This window comes from Ylistrum balloti, unplaced genomic scaffold (assembly GCF_031769215.1).
Source record: "Ylistrum balloti isolate Yb309-2 unplaced genomic scaffold, AGI_CSIRO_Ybal_v1 Utg369720, whole genome shotgun sequence".
Lineage (NCBI taxonomy): Eukaryota > Metazoa > Mollusca > Bivalvia > Pectinida > Pectinidae > Ylistrum > Ylistrum balloti.
The window spans coordinates 424,134-443,454 of record NW_026781940.1 but is presented as its reverse complement, the minus strand read 5'-3'; the positions used below and the strand labels follow the sequence as shown (position 1 = coordinate 443,454).

The window sequence follows — 19,321 nt, the reverse complement described above, 5'->3', positions numbered from 1 at the left end:
GTTCATAAAGACATTTTCAGTAAACTTGAAATCATATTCTTTATAATTGCACTTCACAATTGCCATTACTCCAGACATATTCTTGTTAAAAAAAGCTACAGGCCCAACATCAAGACCCTTGACTTTTTGGTTTTGAGAAGAAGTTGCTTAAGCATTTCAACACATTGACCCCTTTGAGCTTGACAGTAGGCCAAAGTGAACAAACTTAGCCGTTCATCCCAGCATGCGACAAGACCAACATCAACACTATGGACCTTTTGGTTGTTAAAAAGTCATTTCAATATATCAACATTTTTTACACCTGAGACCTTGAAAGCAGGTCAAGCTCATTTATATTTTAAAACTTGGTAGCCCTTCATCCCATCACACTACAGGCTCAATATCAACACCCATGGCCTTTTAGTTATTGAGAAGAATTTGTTTAAAGATTTTGACATATTTGACCCCTGTGACCTTAAAAGTATGTCAAGATCATTCATTTTAACAAACTTGGTAGCCCTTCATCCCATCATGCTACAGGCACAATATCAACATCCTGAGCCTTCTGGTTACTGAGTCATTTGAATTAAAGTTTACGTATGGCGGTTGGCATATGACAACGGACTAAACATGATGGCTATAGGTCAATATATTGAAATTTTTCTCAGCATAATTATGTGTCTAAATTAGAAAAAGAATCGATAAGGGTTTGGAAAACAACAACATATATTAAACAATCTACATAATTTTTTCTCTTCAATATTAGTAAGGAAAAAGAAAACAAAAATATGTTTCCTAAGACCAGTCTGATCCTATTTACATTATATAAAAAAAAACCAATATAATCCTGTAAACAGCCCAGGTCATTTTGAGATGGGCAATAGGCTTGTAGCAGTCTGCAGGGTTCATCACTGAATAACATATTTAATCCAGAACATTTACGGTAATGTGTCTTGCTGATATATCAGCATGGACTGTTGTGCCCTGTTTCTCAGCTTCCTGTAAACCAACATTGAAAGGGAGCATTGAACCACCATGTCGGATCTTCACCCATGACTACAAATTTAGGCTAAAGAGATTATCAACTGAGCTATGGCAGCTCCTCCATTAAAAAACAGACTGATTATCTAATTCTAAATACCAGGTACTAACTAGGTTATTTATGTGACGACAGGATCAATTAACATAATACATTACCTATTGAACATCCATGTACAGCAGTCCTTAAAACTGATCGTCCAAATTGAAAATAATTTTATGAAATTCACCAAGCAGACTTGAACTGTTTCACACTTAAGACTTTACCATACAGATATACCAGTTCAATGTTGAATATGTTAGAGTTGTATTGAATAGAGAATAAGTAACTATTAAAACACTGAAGTATTTGACCTAATCTCACATGTATATAACTCTTAATGCCTTCTTAAAATGGCAATACTTTCCTATGTGTTCAACAAACCGTAAACTGTGTATCTTTACTTAGACCTAAAGGGCCTGTATATATATTCTTTATTATGTTTTATTTTGTTATTTTTCTTCTTGTTCTTTATTCAAGATTTAATTATATGACTAAAAGTAATCTTTCACATTTCCAAACATCCTTTTTGTAAAGTCATATCATATATTGAAATTTTCCTTTGGTTAATGTTTCACGAACACAAAAAAAAATTTCTTTTTTTTTTTAATTGTAAAATGAATCACTTTTAATAAGACTTTTTTTTCTGTCCAAAATGCCATGAATCTAGGCCATAGAAATGCTTTATTGATCACAAGCAAGGCCCCAGAAGTGCTTGATTGGATTTTAGATCTCATACTTGGCATTACATATAAAAAGAATGAGTTATGTCTACGTCAAAACTTAAATGGCCTCCTTCCCTGTATAGCCAGTATATAATGTCCTAAAATGAGGCCAAATCAATTTCTTGAGAAATTGGGTTAAGTATTTGGATTGGTTGAAATTTTGCATGGGTATATATAATATATATATTTTCAACAGTTTTCTCAAAATAATATTTATCAGAAAGTTCTGTACATTTATGGAAATTAGTTATTCATGTACATCTCTATATATAGGTAACAGAGGTCATTTTTCATCACAATGCCACCGCTAGGAATCGAACCTGGGACCCCAGGCGTACTAGTCTGACGCTCAACCAATCGAGCTAAAGAGAAGCTCTCTCTAGCAGAGTGGTATATTGTGGCTAGTATTTTACCAGGGTTACATATGCGTCATTTACAAAAAGTAGCCATTTTCAATTCATATGTAGAGTGTGTGTTTTCTATTGAAGTAACAAGTCTGACAAGCTTGCCATTGCAATGATACATATGTTGGAAACATTTCTAAACTGTTCTATATTTTCACAAATTCATGATCAGGTTGACAACTTAGGTTTTGCTATTGCTAACACCCAAATGTCATTTGATTTGCTGATTTTTCAATTCTCAAATGGTATTTTGCAGATGCAATCTGATTGGTAGATCAAGACACTAATTTCTAACGTATACGTAAATGTTATTATTAACTTCTTATTGGTTACTAAACTGTTTCTGATAATAAGCCCGGTCTAACAATGTACAAACAAGCACAAAGAGTCTTCAATTACTCTGATAATTTCTATGAATCCAGAGTGAAGTGTTTATCCTTGTGATAAATAAAGCTTTGTAATATAAATACAGTGACTAGCAGTTCTATTCTAATAAAAAGTATCAGTACAAATTTTATCTCATTTTGGACTTTTCTCAGCTTCTTTTATATTATATCTAATTATAATGATAGCCTAGAAAGCTCAGTCTTTTACAACACTGACGTATGTAACTTCAGGTGAAGATCTTTCTCCGAAATTTAAAAAAAAAAAAAATAGATAGAAATGTATAGCTTACAAATTTAATTCATCTCATGAACAAATTTAACCATGCTGTTTCTATTACACAGTAATAGTACTGCAATTTTCATACTTATCTTTCTCTATCTTTTCCTTGAAGTTTATTTCCAACTTTCCTTGTTGTGTTATACTACGAATGTGGCGAAAAAAAGTAATGTGCTGATATCTTAATCTATGGAGATGAAACTTATTACATAAATAGCTAAGGAGGATAAAGATATATCTGGTTTGTTTTCTATTTCAATCTATTTTTATAGGATTTTCCCAGTCTACCTAGATGTCTGTTTGTTTATGCTGGGAAGTAATATTATGATAGACTGGTGTCCTACAGTCAATGTATATATATATATATATATTTATCATTATGTCTCAGTTGATAATATTATTAACATCAGTGGATGAAGATGATACTGGAGACATTTCTTTTGAACTTTACATTTAACAAGAATTTGATTTACATGAATTTTGGAGTTTTCAATTTTCTCTCGGATGTGAGAAATAGATCAACATTCTAGCGAGGTAATAACTATCAATTTAGGAGAACAGAATCAAATTGAGATTCAATCTATAGAACTCTGATTCTGACGTAAAAGGGAAATTGAAAATAAAATCTGATTAGCAATGGATGCCTAACTAGTCCTCAAGATACAAACCAGCAATGTAAGCTTAATTTTTTCTTCTTTTCTTCTTTCTTTTTTATTTCACAGTGCATGTAGTTAAATACAAAAAATATTTCTTAATTCAAATATTTGGCAAAATTTAAGATGACTGTAAAATCTTTGATGTACAAAACCTGTATATAGAGTTGAAAGTTAACATGTTTCTTTTTTTTTCGAATTTAAGATCATGTTATCAATGCTTTTGACAATAGAAGAATCCAGTAAGGATATGACCTAGATTTAAACTAACTGCGACCTTAATGGGATTTTCACCGATGACATGTAAATCTTAATGCCAATAATTACGACTGATGTGTCACTTTCTGATAATTTCTGCGACAGGACTTTCTAAAATGAAATTTCAAATAGACAAACGCACACAATATACATATCTCTAAATCCAAATACAGCTTGTCAGAAATTGAAATCAAGAATTCATTTCCGTAACTAACGAGAGAAAATGTAAACTTTCGTCAATGAACCTAAACCTATAACCAGTATCAGATACAACAGTTTTAAGCTGCCGCCATTTTCATGTCGATAATTGGAGTCACACTTCCTGTTTAAAACCGCTTTTCAATATTGACTTTCCAATTGTCCATTGGATTGACAATTGAGTCAAAACACATGTTTACCAAACTTTACCTAAAAAAAACGCCCTGGCCCATTACCAGGGGTGGCGGAGGGGACTTGTTTCAGGGTAAATATGCTTAACATTAAAAGGTGATTTTCTAATTAAATTCCTTTCCTTTCTATAATATTTATACAAGTACTATATTTAAATATCACAACTCATTCTAGGATGTCCAAATTTTTTTAAAATTTGCATTAATGTTTCGTCATATTTCTGAGAAACCATACAATAACATACACTCAGACCAATGCTGATAACAAAAGCTCTAGTTTATATAATTAAGAGGTTCCAGGACTGAATCCCTGTAGCAGACTTGTTTCAGAGGATATAAGGAAATTGAAATGATACAACACATGATTGATGTAATAGCATTCTAATAAAAACATAAGGCTAGAAATTTGAAGTAAAAAAAAATTAATATAAGATAAGAACTCTTTCATGTTGGAGGTACATAAATACAGTGCACTTTAACCCCTAAGAATAGTTAACACTTTTGTTCATGAAAACCTTTTACCGAAACTGATCAATGTGTCAAATGCCTATTTACTTTTGATTTTTCATATTATAAATTGTTGATTTGTTTTATCTACTGACTCCGCCAGTAAACAAACAAACACAGAGGATTATCCTCCCTCTTATCGAAGTTGTCATATAGTTTTGGGTACTTCATTTAAAACAAAATTATAGGTTAATCAAATTGACCTCTTTTGTATTTCTTAAAGTTTACATGACATTGTACAATCAATCAAGGAACTACTTCTGTCCTGACACAATATCAACAGATTCATAACAGGATTGTTATAAATTTAACAGGAAATTTTATCTAAGATGACTTTGAGAACAGAAAATAGTTATCCCAATAATACCCTAAAAGCTTATTATGTAAAATCTCAATTGCAGTTATCACCTGATAACATACACAAAATATAAAATCTATCTTTATATTTACAGTTTTTTTCATTAAAGTAGATTTACGTTTTTTTTTCAATTCCAAACTTTACAGCAAAAAAATAAAAACATTTAGTATGCCGATCTAAAAACTACCATCTTTAAACAGCTTATTGTTTAAGTCTTTCACAGTCAAAACAAACAAGTCATTAATATTTCACATCTATTAATATATATCACATGTTAAATGCAAAATTCAAATGTTTGTTATATTGAAATTTCACCAAAGAAAACCTCAAAAATTTGACAAAGATTGACATAAGGACCATATTAGTCAAGTGGACATCATTTCTTAGAGAAAAGTTTTAAAATATGCAAAACTTCAAAGCCAATGTGTAACAAGTTGTCTTTACAAGGAAGTCTTCATTCATGAAATTGTCACCACTACCCTTGGTAGAGAAAGTATACTATCTGGTATAATGATAATTAGAATTAAACAAGAGGCCAAGAGGGCCTGTATCGCTCACCTGTATCTTTATGACCAACATTACTATATCTGTGCATATGTTCTACGTTTAACACATTTGACCCATGTGACCTTGACTATAGGTCAAGGTCATTTCTTTTACTTTCTTGGACTTCATAAAAGGACATACTGGCCAAATATAATGATTCTAGGCTTTTCGATATTTCAGAAGAAATTGTTTAAACGTATAAACACATTTGACTCCTGTGACCTTGAAGATGGGCAAGGTCATTTCTTTTAGCAAACTTTGTAGGACACCATAAGAGGAACATAGTAGCCTAATATAATGATTCTAGGCCTTCTGGTATTTTGAAAGAAGCCGCTTAAAATTTTCTTAACACATTTGACCTCTGTGACGTTGAATATGGGTCAAGGTTATTTTTTTTCGCAAACTTTGTTGAGCTTCTCAAAGGAACTATCCAGCCAAAAATAATGATTCTAGGCCTTTCAGTATTTTGGAAGAAGTTGTTTAAAAGTTTTAACACATTTGACCTCTGTGACCTTGAATATGGGTCAAGGTCATTTCTTTTTGCAAACTTTGTTTGGCGTCATCAAAGGAACCTTCCAGCCAAATATGATAACTCTACGCCTTTTGGTATTTCAGGAGAAGTTGTTTAAATGAAAAGTTGACGGACGCATGACGGACGCATGACGGACGCCGCGCTATGGCATAAGCTCACTTGGCCCTTTGGGCCAGGTGAGTTAATAACTGTAGATATTTTACTGAAATCTCAAAGTTTAATCCTGATATTCTGGAGTTTACATTTATACAGAATTAGAATCATCTTTAACAACAAGTATAAATAGCATTCCATTTTTTTTCACACGATTGAAATTTAACACCTTCAACTTCATTCCAATTTTCACATCTTTGAAAACATATACACCAATAAGCTATACCTGAAAATAATAAGACCATCTATATAAAATCATCTTACTGTAAAATGATATATTTTCATGAGGCTCTATTCTCGTGGTTTTTCAAAAATTACTTTTTCCTTGAGACTTGATTTCTGGGATGGATACAGCTCGATATATCTACCCATCAGAATTTGAACAATTCAAAGACAAATGAATTTATGGATTAAGAACACCAATGAAATCAACAAAAATGAAAAAAAAAATAAATAAACCACAAAAATTAATGATTTCACACTAGTAGAAATATGAACAGAACCTATTCACCTGTTATATGAAGTTATCTGTTGACTGCCTGGGCTTATTACAGAATGCATACATGACCACTGATTTTCACATGTTAAACCTGGACCATAGATTTCACTCATTTGTTACTGGGAAGGAAATCAAATCTGCCCGAAGAATACTCACACAAGGTTAAAAGATTAACAACTTAGTAACATGATATGGCTCTGAGCAGAAAGGAAATCCTAATTTCTCCTTCTTAAAGTTAGCACTTGTATGTTAAAGAAGCTTTATAGGACGATTGATAATCGCCTCAACATATTGATAAGATCATATTAGCCTAAAAGAATAATATCTCTCTGAACACAAATATATGGCTTTTTAGTCACCATACCGATGACCTTTACCTTGAATCATCCATGTAATCTCATAAACATAACCTATAAATACTAAACAGACTTTTGTATGAAGCTCAATTTTTTAAGGTTTTTCTTTATACTTTATGCAAATGAAGGGATGTATTTATTAAGAAAGTTAGGAAGTTAGGAAATGGATCATCATTTTTTTTTTTTTTTTTTTTTTTTTATTATTTATCATGTTTTTAAGATATATCTATTTTGGGGCATTTTAATTCATTCACATAAATAACTGAACGGAGAACTCCTATGACATAATGACATCTGTAATAATGGTGTAAGGTTTGGCCAGCCATTACTGACAAGAATTAGGTTTTCACTCTTCTTGAAATTTCTAGTTTTTTTCCAAATTTTTTCATAGCCTGATGAATATCCAAAATATTTTCACAAAATTTAATTCTAAATAACTTTAAAAGAAATTATAATGAAAAACAAAAAGAAATATGAAACAAAAGTTTCAGTGAAAAAGATAAATGCTCTCCAAAACACACTTTATTGGACAAAAAATTTAACAAAGAGCAATAATTCAGTTATTATGGAGTTGCAGGCCCTGAATTTGGTAAAATGTAAATTTTCTTAGTATGACCAATGTATACAGCAAGTTATAATGCAAGCAAAGCTATACTGATGACACAAAATATTAACAAAGGGCAATAACTCTGTAACTGAGGGGGTCATGAGCCTTGTCATTGCTACACTGCACCTTGTTTTTGTATGACTGATGTATATATCATGCTCCAATATCTCAGATTGTTTAAACACAGGCAAAATAATGCTGCACACACAAAATTTTAACAAAGGGCAATAACTCAGTAATTAAGGATTGCAGACCCTAACATTGGTACACTGCACATTGTCTTCATATGATTAATGTATACAAAACGTTTAATGATCCTTGTTTAATTGTGATTACAGGTATGCTCCAGACAAGAATTTTTTTATCAAATGGCAATTATTCTAAAAATGAGGTATCAAGGGCCCTGAATTTGATACACTGCACATTGTCTTAGCATCATCAATATACACACCAAGATTCATTATCCTAGCTTAAGCTCTGAATATGAAATTTTAACAAAGGGCAGTAACTCCTGTAATTTAGGGTTTGAGGGCAATGAATTTGGTACACTGCACATTGCTTTTGTTTGACCAATGTATCTACCAAGTTTCACTATCTTTCTTCAAATGCAGGCAAATTGTTGTGCTCTAGATACTAAATTATAACAAAGGGCAATAACTCTCTAAATAAGGGGTCAAGGGCCCTGCATTTGGTACACTGAACATTGCCTGAGTATGACCAATATATACACTAAATTTAAGGATCCTTGCTTAACTAAGGGCAAAGTTGTACTCGAGTTGAGTTGTTGCATTTCTTTCATCATCAAAGTTCAAATCAAACTTAATGAAATTAATAAAAATGATATCACATTCCTTACCTTCATAATAATACTATTCATGGAAACAAGAGACACAGAGGGTCTGTATTGCTCACTTGGACATTAATGCAAAAATTTCCCCTGATAAGCCTCACCCCACATATACAGCTTCAAATTCCCTTAGGGTAGGGACAGAGATCAGTTGTTAATCTCTTGATGTCCAGCAAAGCTATTAAGTTATGGGATGGTAATCTCAATGACTTCAAAGATTAAGTCTGTCCTGGGTTGGGACCAGACCCCAGGACAAATTATCAGTTATGATTGTGTTTTATCCCCTGATGCTCAGCAATGCTATAGTTATTCAGTGGGGATCACAACTGTTTCAAAGAACCAAAGATCTAAATGAATTGTAGATAGTGCAAAGCAATTATATAAAAATGAATTTGGGGGTTAGATTTTCCCTGTTGGGCCCCGCCTGTCTGGCCTTAGGTTGGGAGGACAGTTGACAGACTCTGAATGCCGTTCAACAGCAGACATTTCTATAATATTTAAAAAAAAAAAAAAAAACAGACAACAATCTAAGGATTCCATTGTTTAAAACACAAAAAGTTCCTGAAGTAACATGTACACAGAAACATTTAGACAGGTGATACATGTGTTATAGATAATTGGTAAAAATGAGTCTAAATGAGACACCATTAACATTTCAGTGCTTCACAATTAGATTATACAGCTATGTGTATATATTGTTTGTCACACTACCTTTGGGGAAATTCTACAGTTCTAATGTTATTACCAAAATTGCGTTCACCACGCAACAGCACAAACAAAACAGAATAAGGCCAAGCCAAATTTCTTTCTGTTGAACACAAAACATTTTATGGAAAGAAGACAGATTTCACAAACAAATCTTCAGTGAGGTTTGAAGCTTTTTAAATTTTCATAATGTGGCTTTGATATGGGAAATATTCATGATTAAAAAATCATTACATATTTCCAATGTTGTAAGCTGTACAGTGATATATAACAAAGGTCATAATCCATCAGAAGCATGGACCGTTAACAGGCTGGCTGGAATGATTAAAAAAAGCCGACAGATGATAGAATGTTAAATAGACGGATAGACAGACAGACACACAGATAATTGATTAATTTGGCAGGCAGATGATAGAAGGAAAAATGACTGATGATTGGCCATGACAGCTGAAATAGGGTAGTGAATAAGATCAGAAAGCATTTAAAAAAGATGTTTTTCTAAACAAAGAGGTTGACCATGACACAGAAGGTGTTTAGAACTTTTAACGAAGCAAGGTGAGTGGGAATGTCTAAGTGAGGGAATGAAGGACACTGCTGTGTAGATGTAAGGATCATTTAGTACAATTCATTAGTAAGTTTAATCATGAACCTTAAACAAGGAAATGGTCATCAAAAGACTTCAAACACACAAATGTATACCCGCCTCCTAAAGACAGAATTAGCCAATAGAATTACAGAATTCAGTTTATACCCACCTCCTAAAGACAGAATTAGCCAATAGAATTACATAATTCAGTTTATACCCGCCTCCAGAAGACAGAATTAGCCAATAGAATTAGAGAATTTAGCTCGGTAGATATAGTAGTTTTAGTAGTAAGAGATAATAGGGGATATAAGAGGTAGAGGAGAGAAAAGATGAGGGAGAAGAGGTGAGGAGAGAGGAATGGAATGATAAAGATTCTAGATCATGTACCAGGAACTTAATAGAAAATAAAAGGAAAGTGGAACTGAAAACAATAGTGTTACAATTCTTAAATAGTTTTTGACTGTAGATAAGACAGATGGGAATCAATAGGGCGATAGTTGGTTGAATTAGATGACAGACAAATTATTTATACGAGAACAGGTGAGCAGGTGGGTGGGTGGATGGATGGGTGGGTGGATGGACAGATGGATGGACAGATGGAAGTATATACAGACATACAGAAAGACAGCAGTTGGTTAGATTATCAGAAAGATGGATGGAAATTAAATCTAACTGGAAATAAAATTCAAAATCCTGTTTCATGTTTTCAGATGATTGGAGGTGAAATATGAAGAAGTTTACGTTGCTGGTGGCAAATTGGATCTTTTCCGGTAGAACTCTATCACTCTACCGGACAGACAAACATCAGCCACTCTTTTCCGGTAGAACTCTATCACTCTACCGGACAGACAAACATCAGCCACTCTTTTCCGGTAGAACTCTATCACTCTACCGGACAGACAAACATCAGCCACTCTTTTCCGGTAGAACTCTATCACTCTACCGGACAGACAAACATTAGCCACTCTTTTCCGGTAGAACTCTATCACTCTACCGGACAGACAAACATTAGCCACTCTTTTCCGGTAGAACTCTATCACTCTACCGGACAGACAAACATCAGCCACTCTTTTCCGGTAGAACTCTATCACTCTACCGGACAGACAAACATCAGCCACTCTTTTCCGGTAGAACTCTATCACTCTACCGGACAGACAAACATTAGGACAGACAAACATCAGCCACTCTTTTCCGGTAGAACTCTATCACTCTACCGGACAGACAAACATTAGCCACTCTTTTCCGGTAGAACTCTATCACTCTACCGGACAGATAAAACATTAACCACTATTTTCCGATAGAACTCTACCACTCTACTGGACAGACAAATGGTAGCCATTCTTTTCCGGTAGAACTCTATCACTCTACCGGGCAGACAAACAAACATTAGCACTAACAGCTTTCATTCTATCATCACCACATCTCACTCATTCCTTCAGTTTGTAAACAACATCCCACGCCTGAGAAAGCGTGAAACATGGGGACTCTATGAAAATCTATTCTGACTTATTTCCATTTTTAAGCTTATTGAATTAGAAGGATGTCACTTTAGGTAATTTGTTTTGGCTACTGCAGAAAATGGATTATTTTCTCTATCATTCCTGGTATTCAAGAGTATTTGATTTCCGGAACCATCTGTAGAACTGCCGCTAAGTGAATAAACGGATAGAAATAAACAAATACAATTTGACAGGAAATGTTCTGTTTAAGTGTTTCTGATGAATATTTTGCTGAGTACATTACTGTAAGATGGAAAATAAAATTCTCTTTCCGCTTCATTACACTCTTGCAGTTTTTCCTTGTTGTAAATGTGTTGCTTCACACCCACTGATGTGCGATATTTGATACATGAAGGGAGCATTGATATTGCCAAAGAATTGTGTTGTTTAACATGTAGTTCTCCAAAGAACTCTTCAATGCTGCCTATTACGTACAAAAAAGGAAGTAATTTTTTCCATTTTTTCTTTCTTTTTTTGTGTGCTGGGACTCAAATTAGATTACTAACCCCATGCTTTACTGATTACAAGCAGCAAGTAGAATACTGGTAATACACTTTTCTGTCACCTTGGTAACCAAGGTTTGCTTTCCAAACCAAAGTTGAAAACATATGGGGTCCCTCATTTGAGTGTTCACAAATTTTCCAAGGAGAATTTATTAGTTTTAGAATCCGTCAATCAGTTCCAGCCTTGGCAGACAAAACTGAACTGATATATGAATATTTACAAAGTTTTGATTATTTCTAAGTTTGAAGGCTGAACTTTCAATTTAACTGTACCACTTATCTTTCAATTTAACTGGCAACACTGCATGTTGTTGTAAATTTAGCGTATTTGACCCCTGTGACCCTGTGAATGAAAGTCAAGGTCGTTTATTTGAACAAACATGAAAACCCTTTATCCCAGTATGCGACAGGCCTAACATCATGACCCTGGGTTATTGGGCTATAGGGAAGAAGTCATCAAAAGATTTAAATACATTTGACCCCTTTGACCTTGATATATATCATGACCCTGGACCATTTGGTTATTGTGAAGAAGTCACGATGGACAATGCATGAGGCCGGACAAAAGACAATCGCAATAGGTCACTAGAAACTTCATCTAAGGTGACCTGAAAATTAGAATTATTGCCACACGCTGGATTGATGTACAACCTAACTCAAAAAAAGCAGAAATAGAAATACAATATTATACCATTTATGTCGGTAGAAATATCATCAAATATCACAATTCAACATCTCTTACTTAAATAATCATTTATGTGGTTCTATAAAATCATTAATTTTTGCAGGAGGTTTAACTCTCATTCACATCATGGGTACATTTTACCTACAAATCCATACACGTATGTACTGTATAAATTGGAATAAGCAGCTTTATTAAGCGACACCTATCTGTGAAATCACGTGTCCAGCAAAAGGTAATTATTTTCGAAAATATAAAAATTTTGTCTCACAAAAATATTGGATTTTACAATAATCCAGCTTCTAGGGTGTTATATGTATTTCACTTCTTCAGCTTTTTCCATGACAAATAAAAATTTCTACCCCAAAATTCAATACTGAGGCAGACATAAAGCCCACATTTCATCAGAATATAGCTGTAGAAGAGACATAAATATAGTCTCTCTCTTAAAATGTAGCATATCACATGAGACATCAGTTGCCATGGTTATGAAAGGTAACTTGAAGCAAATTGCTATATTTCTAGCCATTGTTGGTGAGCAGATTCTACGTAATTGTTTATAACAGATGGTTTTGAAATACAAAGCTACTTATCATTAGCTTTGCACAGGCTCTCTATGAATTCTCTGATAATACAATGCATGGGCCAAATTTCTGATGAATGCATGCAGTTTATAATAATAAAATATTTGAAAATTTCACAGAGTGTCCCAGAGGGATCTTGGCGCCCACCATTGTATGATATAGTAATATCGATAAACATAGGAAATGTCCATTTCTAGTAAAAGCTGCTGCAAATCAGATAGTCAAAATCCAAGATGTCTATCTTTCAGTTGTTGCGCCTGACCAAGGGAAATGAACACATGAAATCTGTCATAGATCAAACTAGTCTACAAGATATAAAACCGTAGGAGAATCAATCGCAACAAGAACAAGTGTCACCAGTGACTGTTGACACTTGTTCTTGTTGCGATTGATTCTCCTACGGTTTTATATTTAATATTTCGTTAATCGCCCTGCATACCTTTGGTATCCAAGCTCAAGTGAAGCGCCTCACTGAAGAAACCACTTACCTGATACTGTCTACAAGATATAGCAACAACAAATAGTCTCTAAAAATCCAAGATGGTCGCCTATTGGCTATTTCCATATTCTGATCAGATCCAAAACAGATCATGCACAGAAGGGAACCAGGGAAACTAACACACGAAATTTGATAATGATCCATGTAGAGAGTTCTTGAGAAATAGCAATAGGAAAGTACAACTGGCTGTCTGTCAGCCATGCTTTTCTTTTTTAATCAGCCTTGAAAAAACACTATGCACAACTTGGGATCAAAGAGGCTTGAAATTTAAGGACGATCAAATCAGTACTGATTTAGGAATCACAAGAATTGTGTAAGGAAGGTCAGACAAATCTTACAGAACACAGGTAATGATGGCTGGCTAAATATTAATCTATTGTCACAAACAAAGACAATTTTGTTTAATGAAGTAAAACTGACTTACTGCAGGAAAATGAAATATGATTTGTTTGTAATTCTACTGAATAGCAATATATATGGGTGGGCTTATTACTATTCATGGGCCTTTATATAACAGATTGATTTTATTTCTAATCGCATGGTGAAGATAGTCGGGTAGCACATTGGTAACACTTAAATACACCTAGCTGTCTGGGGTTCAATACTCAAACAGTTATGAAAAGGTAGGCAGTTACCTGTTATCCACATGGTACTGTGGTTTACCCCCGGAGTAAGATCCCTCACTCATTTATACCTAGGCCAACAAAACTAAAATAACTGGTTTCAAATTTTTGGTAAAAAAAGAAAATAAGAATTCAAATTAAATCTTAATCCCGTGATAAGTGTTGTTCACTTTATTGGCAGCAGTATCAAAATACATATCAGTTATGATGTCGTGAAAGAAGACTGAACACAAAGAAAACATTCTAAAATCACACAGAAAATACTTCTTTACCTTTCAAAATATCTTCTCAGCTTTTCCACAGACACAGAATTCTTTGATAAACCATCTCTACCACCCCTATCAGTCACTAATGAAATCCTCCAATCTTCCATTTGGGTCATGTTTTCAGTTTCTTCTTTAAAATGGTTTGAACAAAATAAACGATGTTCTACCAAATTGAAGATGAAAGTTGTGATATCATCACTTTTTGTAAAAAGGAGATTTTTTTCCTGTTTGGAATGTCACACATTTTGTCTCACAATATAGCCATATCCAATGAATCTGGTGACACGAAAAATAAAAAAAAAGTAATCTGAAATTTATATTAACTCAAAAACCATTAGTACGCTATGTTAAAAACTCTTTGTAGTAAATAGTATTTCTTACTGCACCAAAGCTCACACTCAAAGCTAATATCCCTTCGTCAATCCCTTTAAACAGTAACTTTATTATCCCATCTAAATACTTTTTTCTTGACAGACACATATTCCATCAACGTTAAAAAAATTCCACACAAGTTGTTCAAAGAAGATAGCATTAATGATTTCCTTGTAAATTATCACAATGATACACTCCAAGATAATTTTGTTTTTCACATTCACTTCATATCTCTAACGTGATGCACTAGGTACATATATATTATATATATAAGTGACTCAAATTCCTTTTCACACTATATTCAACTTCAGATATAACTTAAGTGTGGCACTTATCACAGCAGTACAAGGTACATCCTAAAGGACAATATTTGGGTTGTCAAAGCTGATCGGAAATGATATATTTCCTTACAGACATGTGCGTTGATAAAATTCATACACAGTGACAGGCCCTCCAATACTTATTAACGCTCGTCATTAGAAAACAAGGAAAGCAAATAAAATGAAAATGCTAGAACATGAAAGCAAGAAAATATGCAAATATGAATTCTGAAGCTAATGCAACAAGCAACAGATCTCAATTTTGCAGATAAAAAATTAAATGAGACACAATATGTTTCCATCTCCTTTGTTAATTCTATATTAGCACTGACCAACAAAATTCCTGTTTTCACAAAACCAGTTCACCTTGTGTTAATTTTGTGTTTGCTACAGAATTTGATATTGAAATATAATGGTTTAATTAAAAAAATTATGAAATTACGTTTTCCAGTAAATTAAAATCATCCATTTAACCATATTTGGTCATAAACCTTATCTAACATTTCCTAAGACTTTATTATTGCATACACATGATTGATCAAACAGGTATGTACATTTGAGAGAATTTCAAGCAATATCTTATTACAGTTAATATCCAAGAATAAGCCAATGTCTGATAATAAGCCCATGTCTGATAATAAGCCCACAAAAATAACATGTTTAAGTTCAGTAGAAATGTTAACAATTGCTATTTTATTGACCTGTAACAAGCCTAGCCCTTGTGAGCTGGTCCTATTTACCTATTGATGGTTAGATATGTGGTATTACATAATTCACTGAATTTAATATGCCTTGTGGGGGGAGGGGGGGGGGGCAAACACACTTACTTCTTACTCTTGTTAAAGAAGTGGGTGTACACAAGAAGAATAGAATAGCATTTGATGATGTGAGCAGGACCCTATGGAAAAATATAGCAAGAATCCATATTCCTCAATATTCTTATGCTAAAAAGATTTTTCTTACAAAAACCTCACTATTTACTTTCTGAAGATAGCACATGAAGACCCAAAAGTATTCTATCTTATGTTTGTGGTACAACTTATGTAGAAAAAACAAATTCAGAAAAATAATCGATTTTTCCTTTATTTATAAATATATTTTCATATAATTCTTACCATTGTAAATTGTTTTTTCATACTAATGAGGGTGGAAAATAACGCATTAAAAGATGTTTTGTTAATGTAACAAGACAGAAAGAAAAAAACATGTTGTCATTGCCATGCAACTGAAATTAAAATGTGAAGCCCTCGGGCCTGAAAGGTTCGACCATCATATGCTGACAGCAATTCATTTGCTAGACCAGACTTAACAAGTTCTCGGGATTGATGTTTGTTTTTGGCACATCATGGATACTGAGAATTACCGGTAAGCTTTTAATATGTTTCTGTATTAATCTCGAAAAAGGTCAAAACTGCAGATTTTGAATTTCTTGCGGCTGATTTTGATTAAAGCTTATTCCAAACCTTCACCAGACCCTGTCAACAGAACTGCGCAAAACAAACCTAACCCTGTACGATTGCCAAACAATTCTAACACAGAAAATTACCAGGGAATACGAAAATTAGAAAAGCCTGTTGCAATATATTGGTAATGTTTCCAATGAATCAAACTTAAATTGGACCTGTGACATGTACAAGTATCAGCTTAATATATTTACATTAATATCAAACTGACGCTTGTGACAAAACACTTCATTTAAAACCGGCCATTTCCAAACTGATTGATGTGTTCAGACTGCACTGACTTTGTGACGCTCAAATGCGTAATTGACATCAAAACGACATGAAAGTATGAACATCTGTTTTTCAGTCACCAATTACAAGAGTTAAGGTGACCCAGAAAAACAATATTGACATCTTTTTTTTAATCGATTCTTTAAGTTCTCCCATAAAAAATGCTATTTTTTCCAATAATCTCTTTTTACTGCTGCAGTATTCTTTCATAACATTCTGGTCTACTTTTCTGGTTTGGTAAATATCTTGACTTTAAAAGATTCTATAAATACAAAATGAGTAACAAAACATTGAAAGAATTTGTTTTATTTTTCAATATCGTAATAAAAATTAGTTTTTAATCCAATCAACTGACAAGATTTGAACTTTTAAACATAAAGAATGAAAAAAAAAAATGCATTTCCTTCTGTCAATCAAGGAACAAAATGGTTGAAGCATTTCTGGGATAATCTTCATGTATGAATGAGTCTCTTGGAAACTGTTTGTTTGTTGCGATGAACAGCATTGTTTAGGAGAAACTAGAATAATTTTGTTGATTTCATTGCCTCCGTCAACTGTCAAGGTCATTTTCAAGTTGAGTCTAAGCTGACAGCATAATTGTAACTTCACTGAACAAAATATGGGAGGCTTGAAAAATGCTTTTCATAGCAATTAGGGTAAATAGCCCTGCCCCAAGGACACAACCATATCAGCACAGATCGGTCAGTTTCTCAGCAAACTGCCAGCTGCCATTGGAAGGGAGCACTGAACCGATAATGCCTTGGATTTTTAGCTGCTGAGGTTTAGATGGCCAACCCTCTACCGACTATGGAGTGTCATGGCCCAGGTCAATTATGATTCAACCTTTGGGCATTTTTATAAAAAGATCTTAATTCAAAATAAAGACTATTAAAAATGAATTAAAACTATAGTATAACTATATATTATGAGCTATAACAGATCTGTTAGTAAATATGTGTTCAAGAGGAAGAACAATAGGCCGGGTTGGGGTGGTGGCCTCTTATCCAAGGTGGTCTCTTTATACAGTACTGAAACTATTTTGAGGGAAAGATTAAAATGCAGGTCTTATGCATTCTGATTATTATCAGTCAGGTCAACTGTGCGGGTTTGATTTTATACTGTTTGCTGTAAGGGAAACAAACATTCACCCCCAAAAATTTTTAAACTCACTCTCCCCCTCCCCCAATGAAACTGTCCATCTTTGCCTTCATGTGCACAATTAGATTCACCACTGGTAACACAAAACTTCTACTACTGTCCTGTTGACCATAGTGATATTTGTAAAAAAAAATACTTATTAAGAGTATAATCAAAGAAAGATTAAATTACCTTTCAATAGATATGTACTGGTATCTGTTGTTTAAATTCATAATGTTGCTTTCCCTGTCACTTCAGTGATGTACATTGCATACAGTTGCTCCACGTTAACATAACATATGGCTTCAGATCCTCATGGACGTAAACAAATATTAGCCAAAGTCAAATGGCTGAACATTGTTAGTTGGTTATATGTAAATAAGGCTGAATAAAAATTCTTCTTCCTCGTTAAACTCAAAAATATGTCCTTCCTCAAGCAGGAAAACTTCCCTTCACAAAACCAATAATACCGACAAAATCTGAAAATATATACTTCCCGACTACAAAAATCACTTTATGGCTTGATTAAATTTCTCTTAACGAATCATTTATTTCCATGAAATATACACATACCCTATTCCATCAAATAATGATTGCAATTCAAAGAAACTGGTGAAATGCAGGAAAATGTTGCACCAACTTTCCCGTTTTTTTTTCTGAAACTATCCCAAAGAATGAAAGTTACAGAATTCCAGTTATGTGTAGGAAAAAATCAACTACAGATGTTCTCACATTAGATAATACACCACATCCAAGTTTATTTCTATACACTAAAGCCATCAAAATGTTCGTACTCTTCTTGAGCAAAACTTATCCCAAAAATCTGGCAAGTGAATCACATGAGACTTTTGTAACACAGTATTTTGGCATTGAGTTAAATTTTTGTAGTTGAAATTTTATGGTCAACAGTTGACCCCATAACAGCCGTTGTTTTAATCTGTTATATATCAATTAATGAAATTAAAACAATATTAAGTCAACACTGGTTATGGATGGAAGCAGCTGTCAATTTGATTCATCTAGTCAACTTGAATAACACAAACAAGTATTCATTTTTTTTCATACACATTGTGAAATGAAATTCAATTTGAAATTATAATTTTAAATCAAACTCAAAAACACATTTTTTTTGCTTTAAATTCAATTTTCTTTCTTTGGATGATCAGGTTTTCATATCTTGGTCAAGATTTTATGAAGCTGACAATACTTGTAAAGTAGGAAGTCTGGTTCCTCTTACAACACTTTCCAGAATACTGAC

The 19,321-nt window shown here is 33.4% G+C and overlaps 1 protein-coding gene across 1 annotated transcript in view; it reads right to left on the bottom strand.

The window, feature by feature from the left end:
• Positions 1 to 19,321, bottom strand: part of LOC132565373 (calcium/calmodulin-dependent protein kinase kinase 1-like) — a 101,080-nt gene that overhangs the window by 41,953 nt on the left and 39,806 nt on the right. Inside the window, exons 2-3 of the mRNA XM_060230011.1 lie at positions 16,021 to 16,091; positions 14,508 to 14,631 (exon numbers count right to left, since the gene is read on the bottom strand). Of these exons, the coding sequence (XP_060085994.1) occupies positions 14,508 to 14,631; positions 16,021 to 16,091 (195 nt within the window). The remainder of the gene's footprint in view (positions 1 to 14,507; positions 14,632 to 16,020; positions 16,092 to 19,321) is intronic.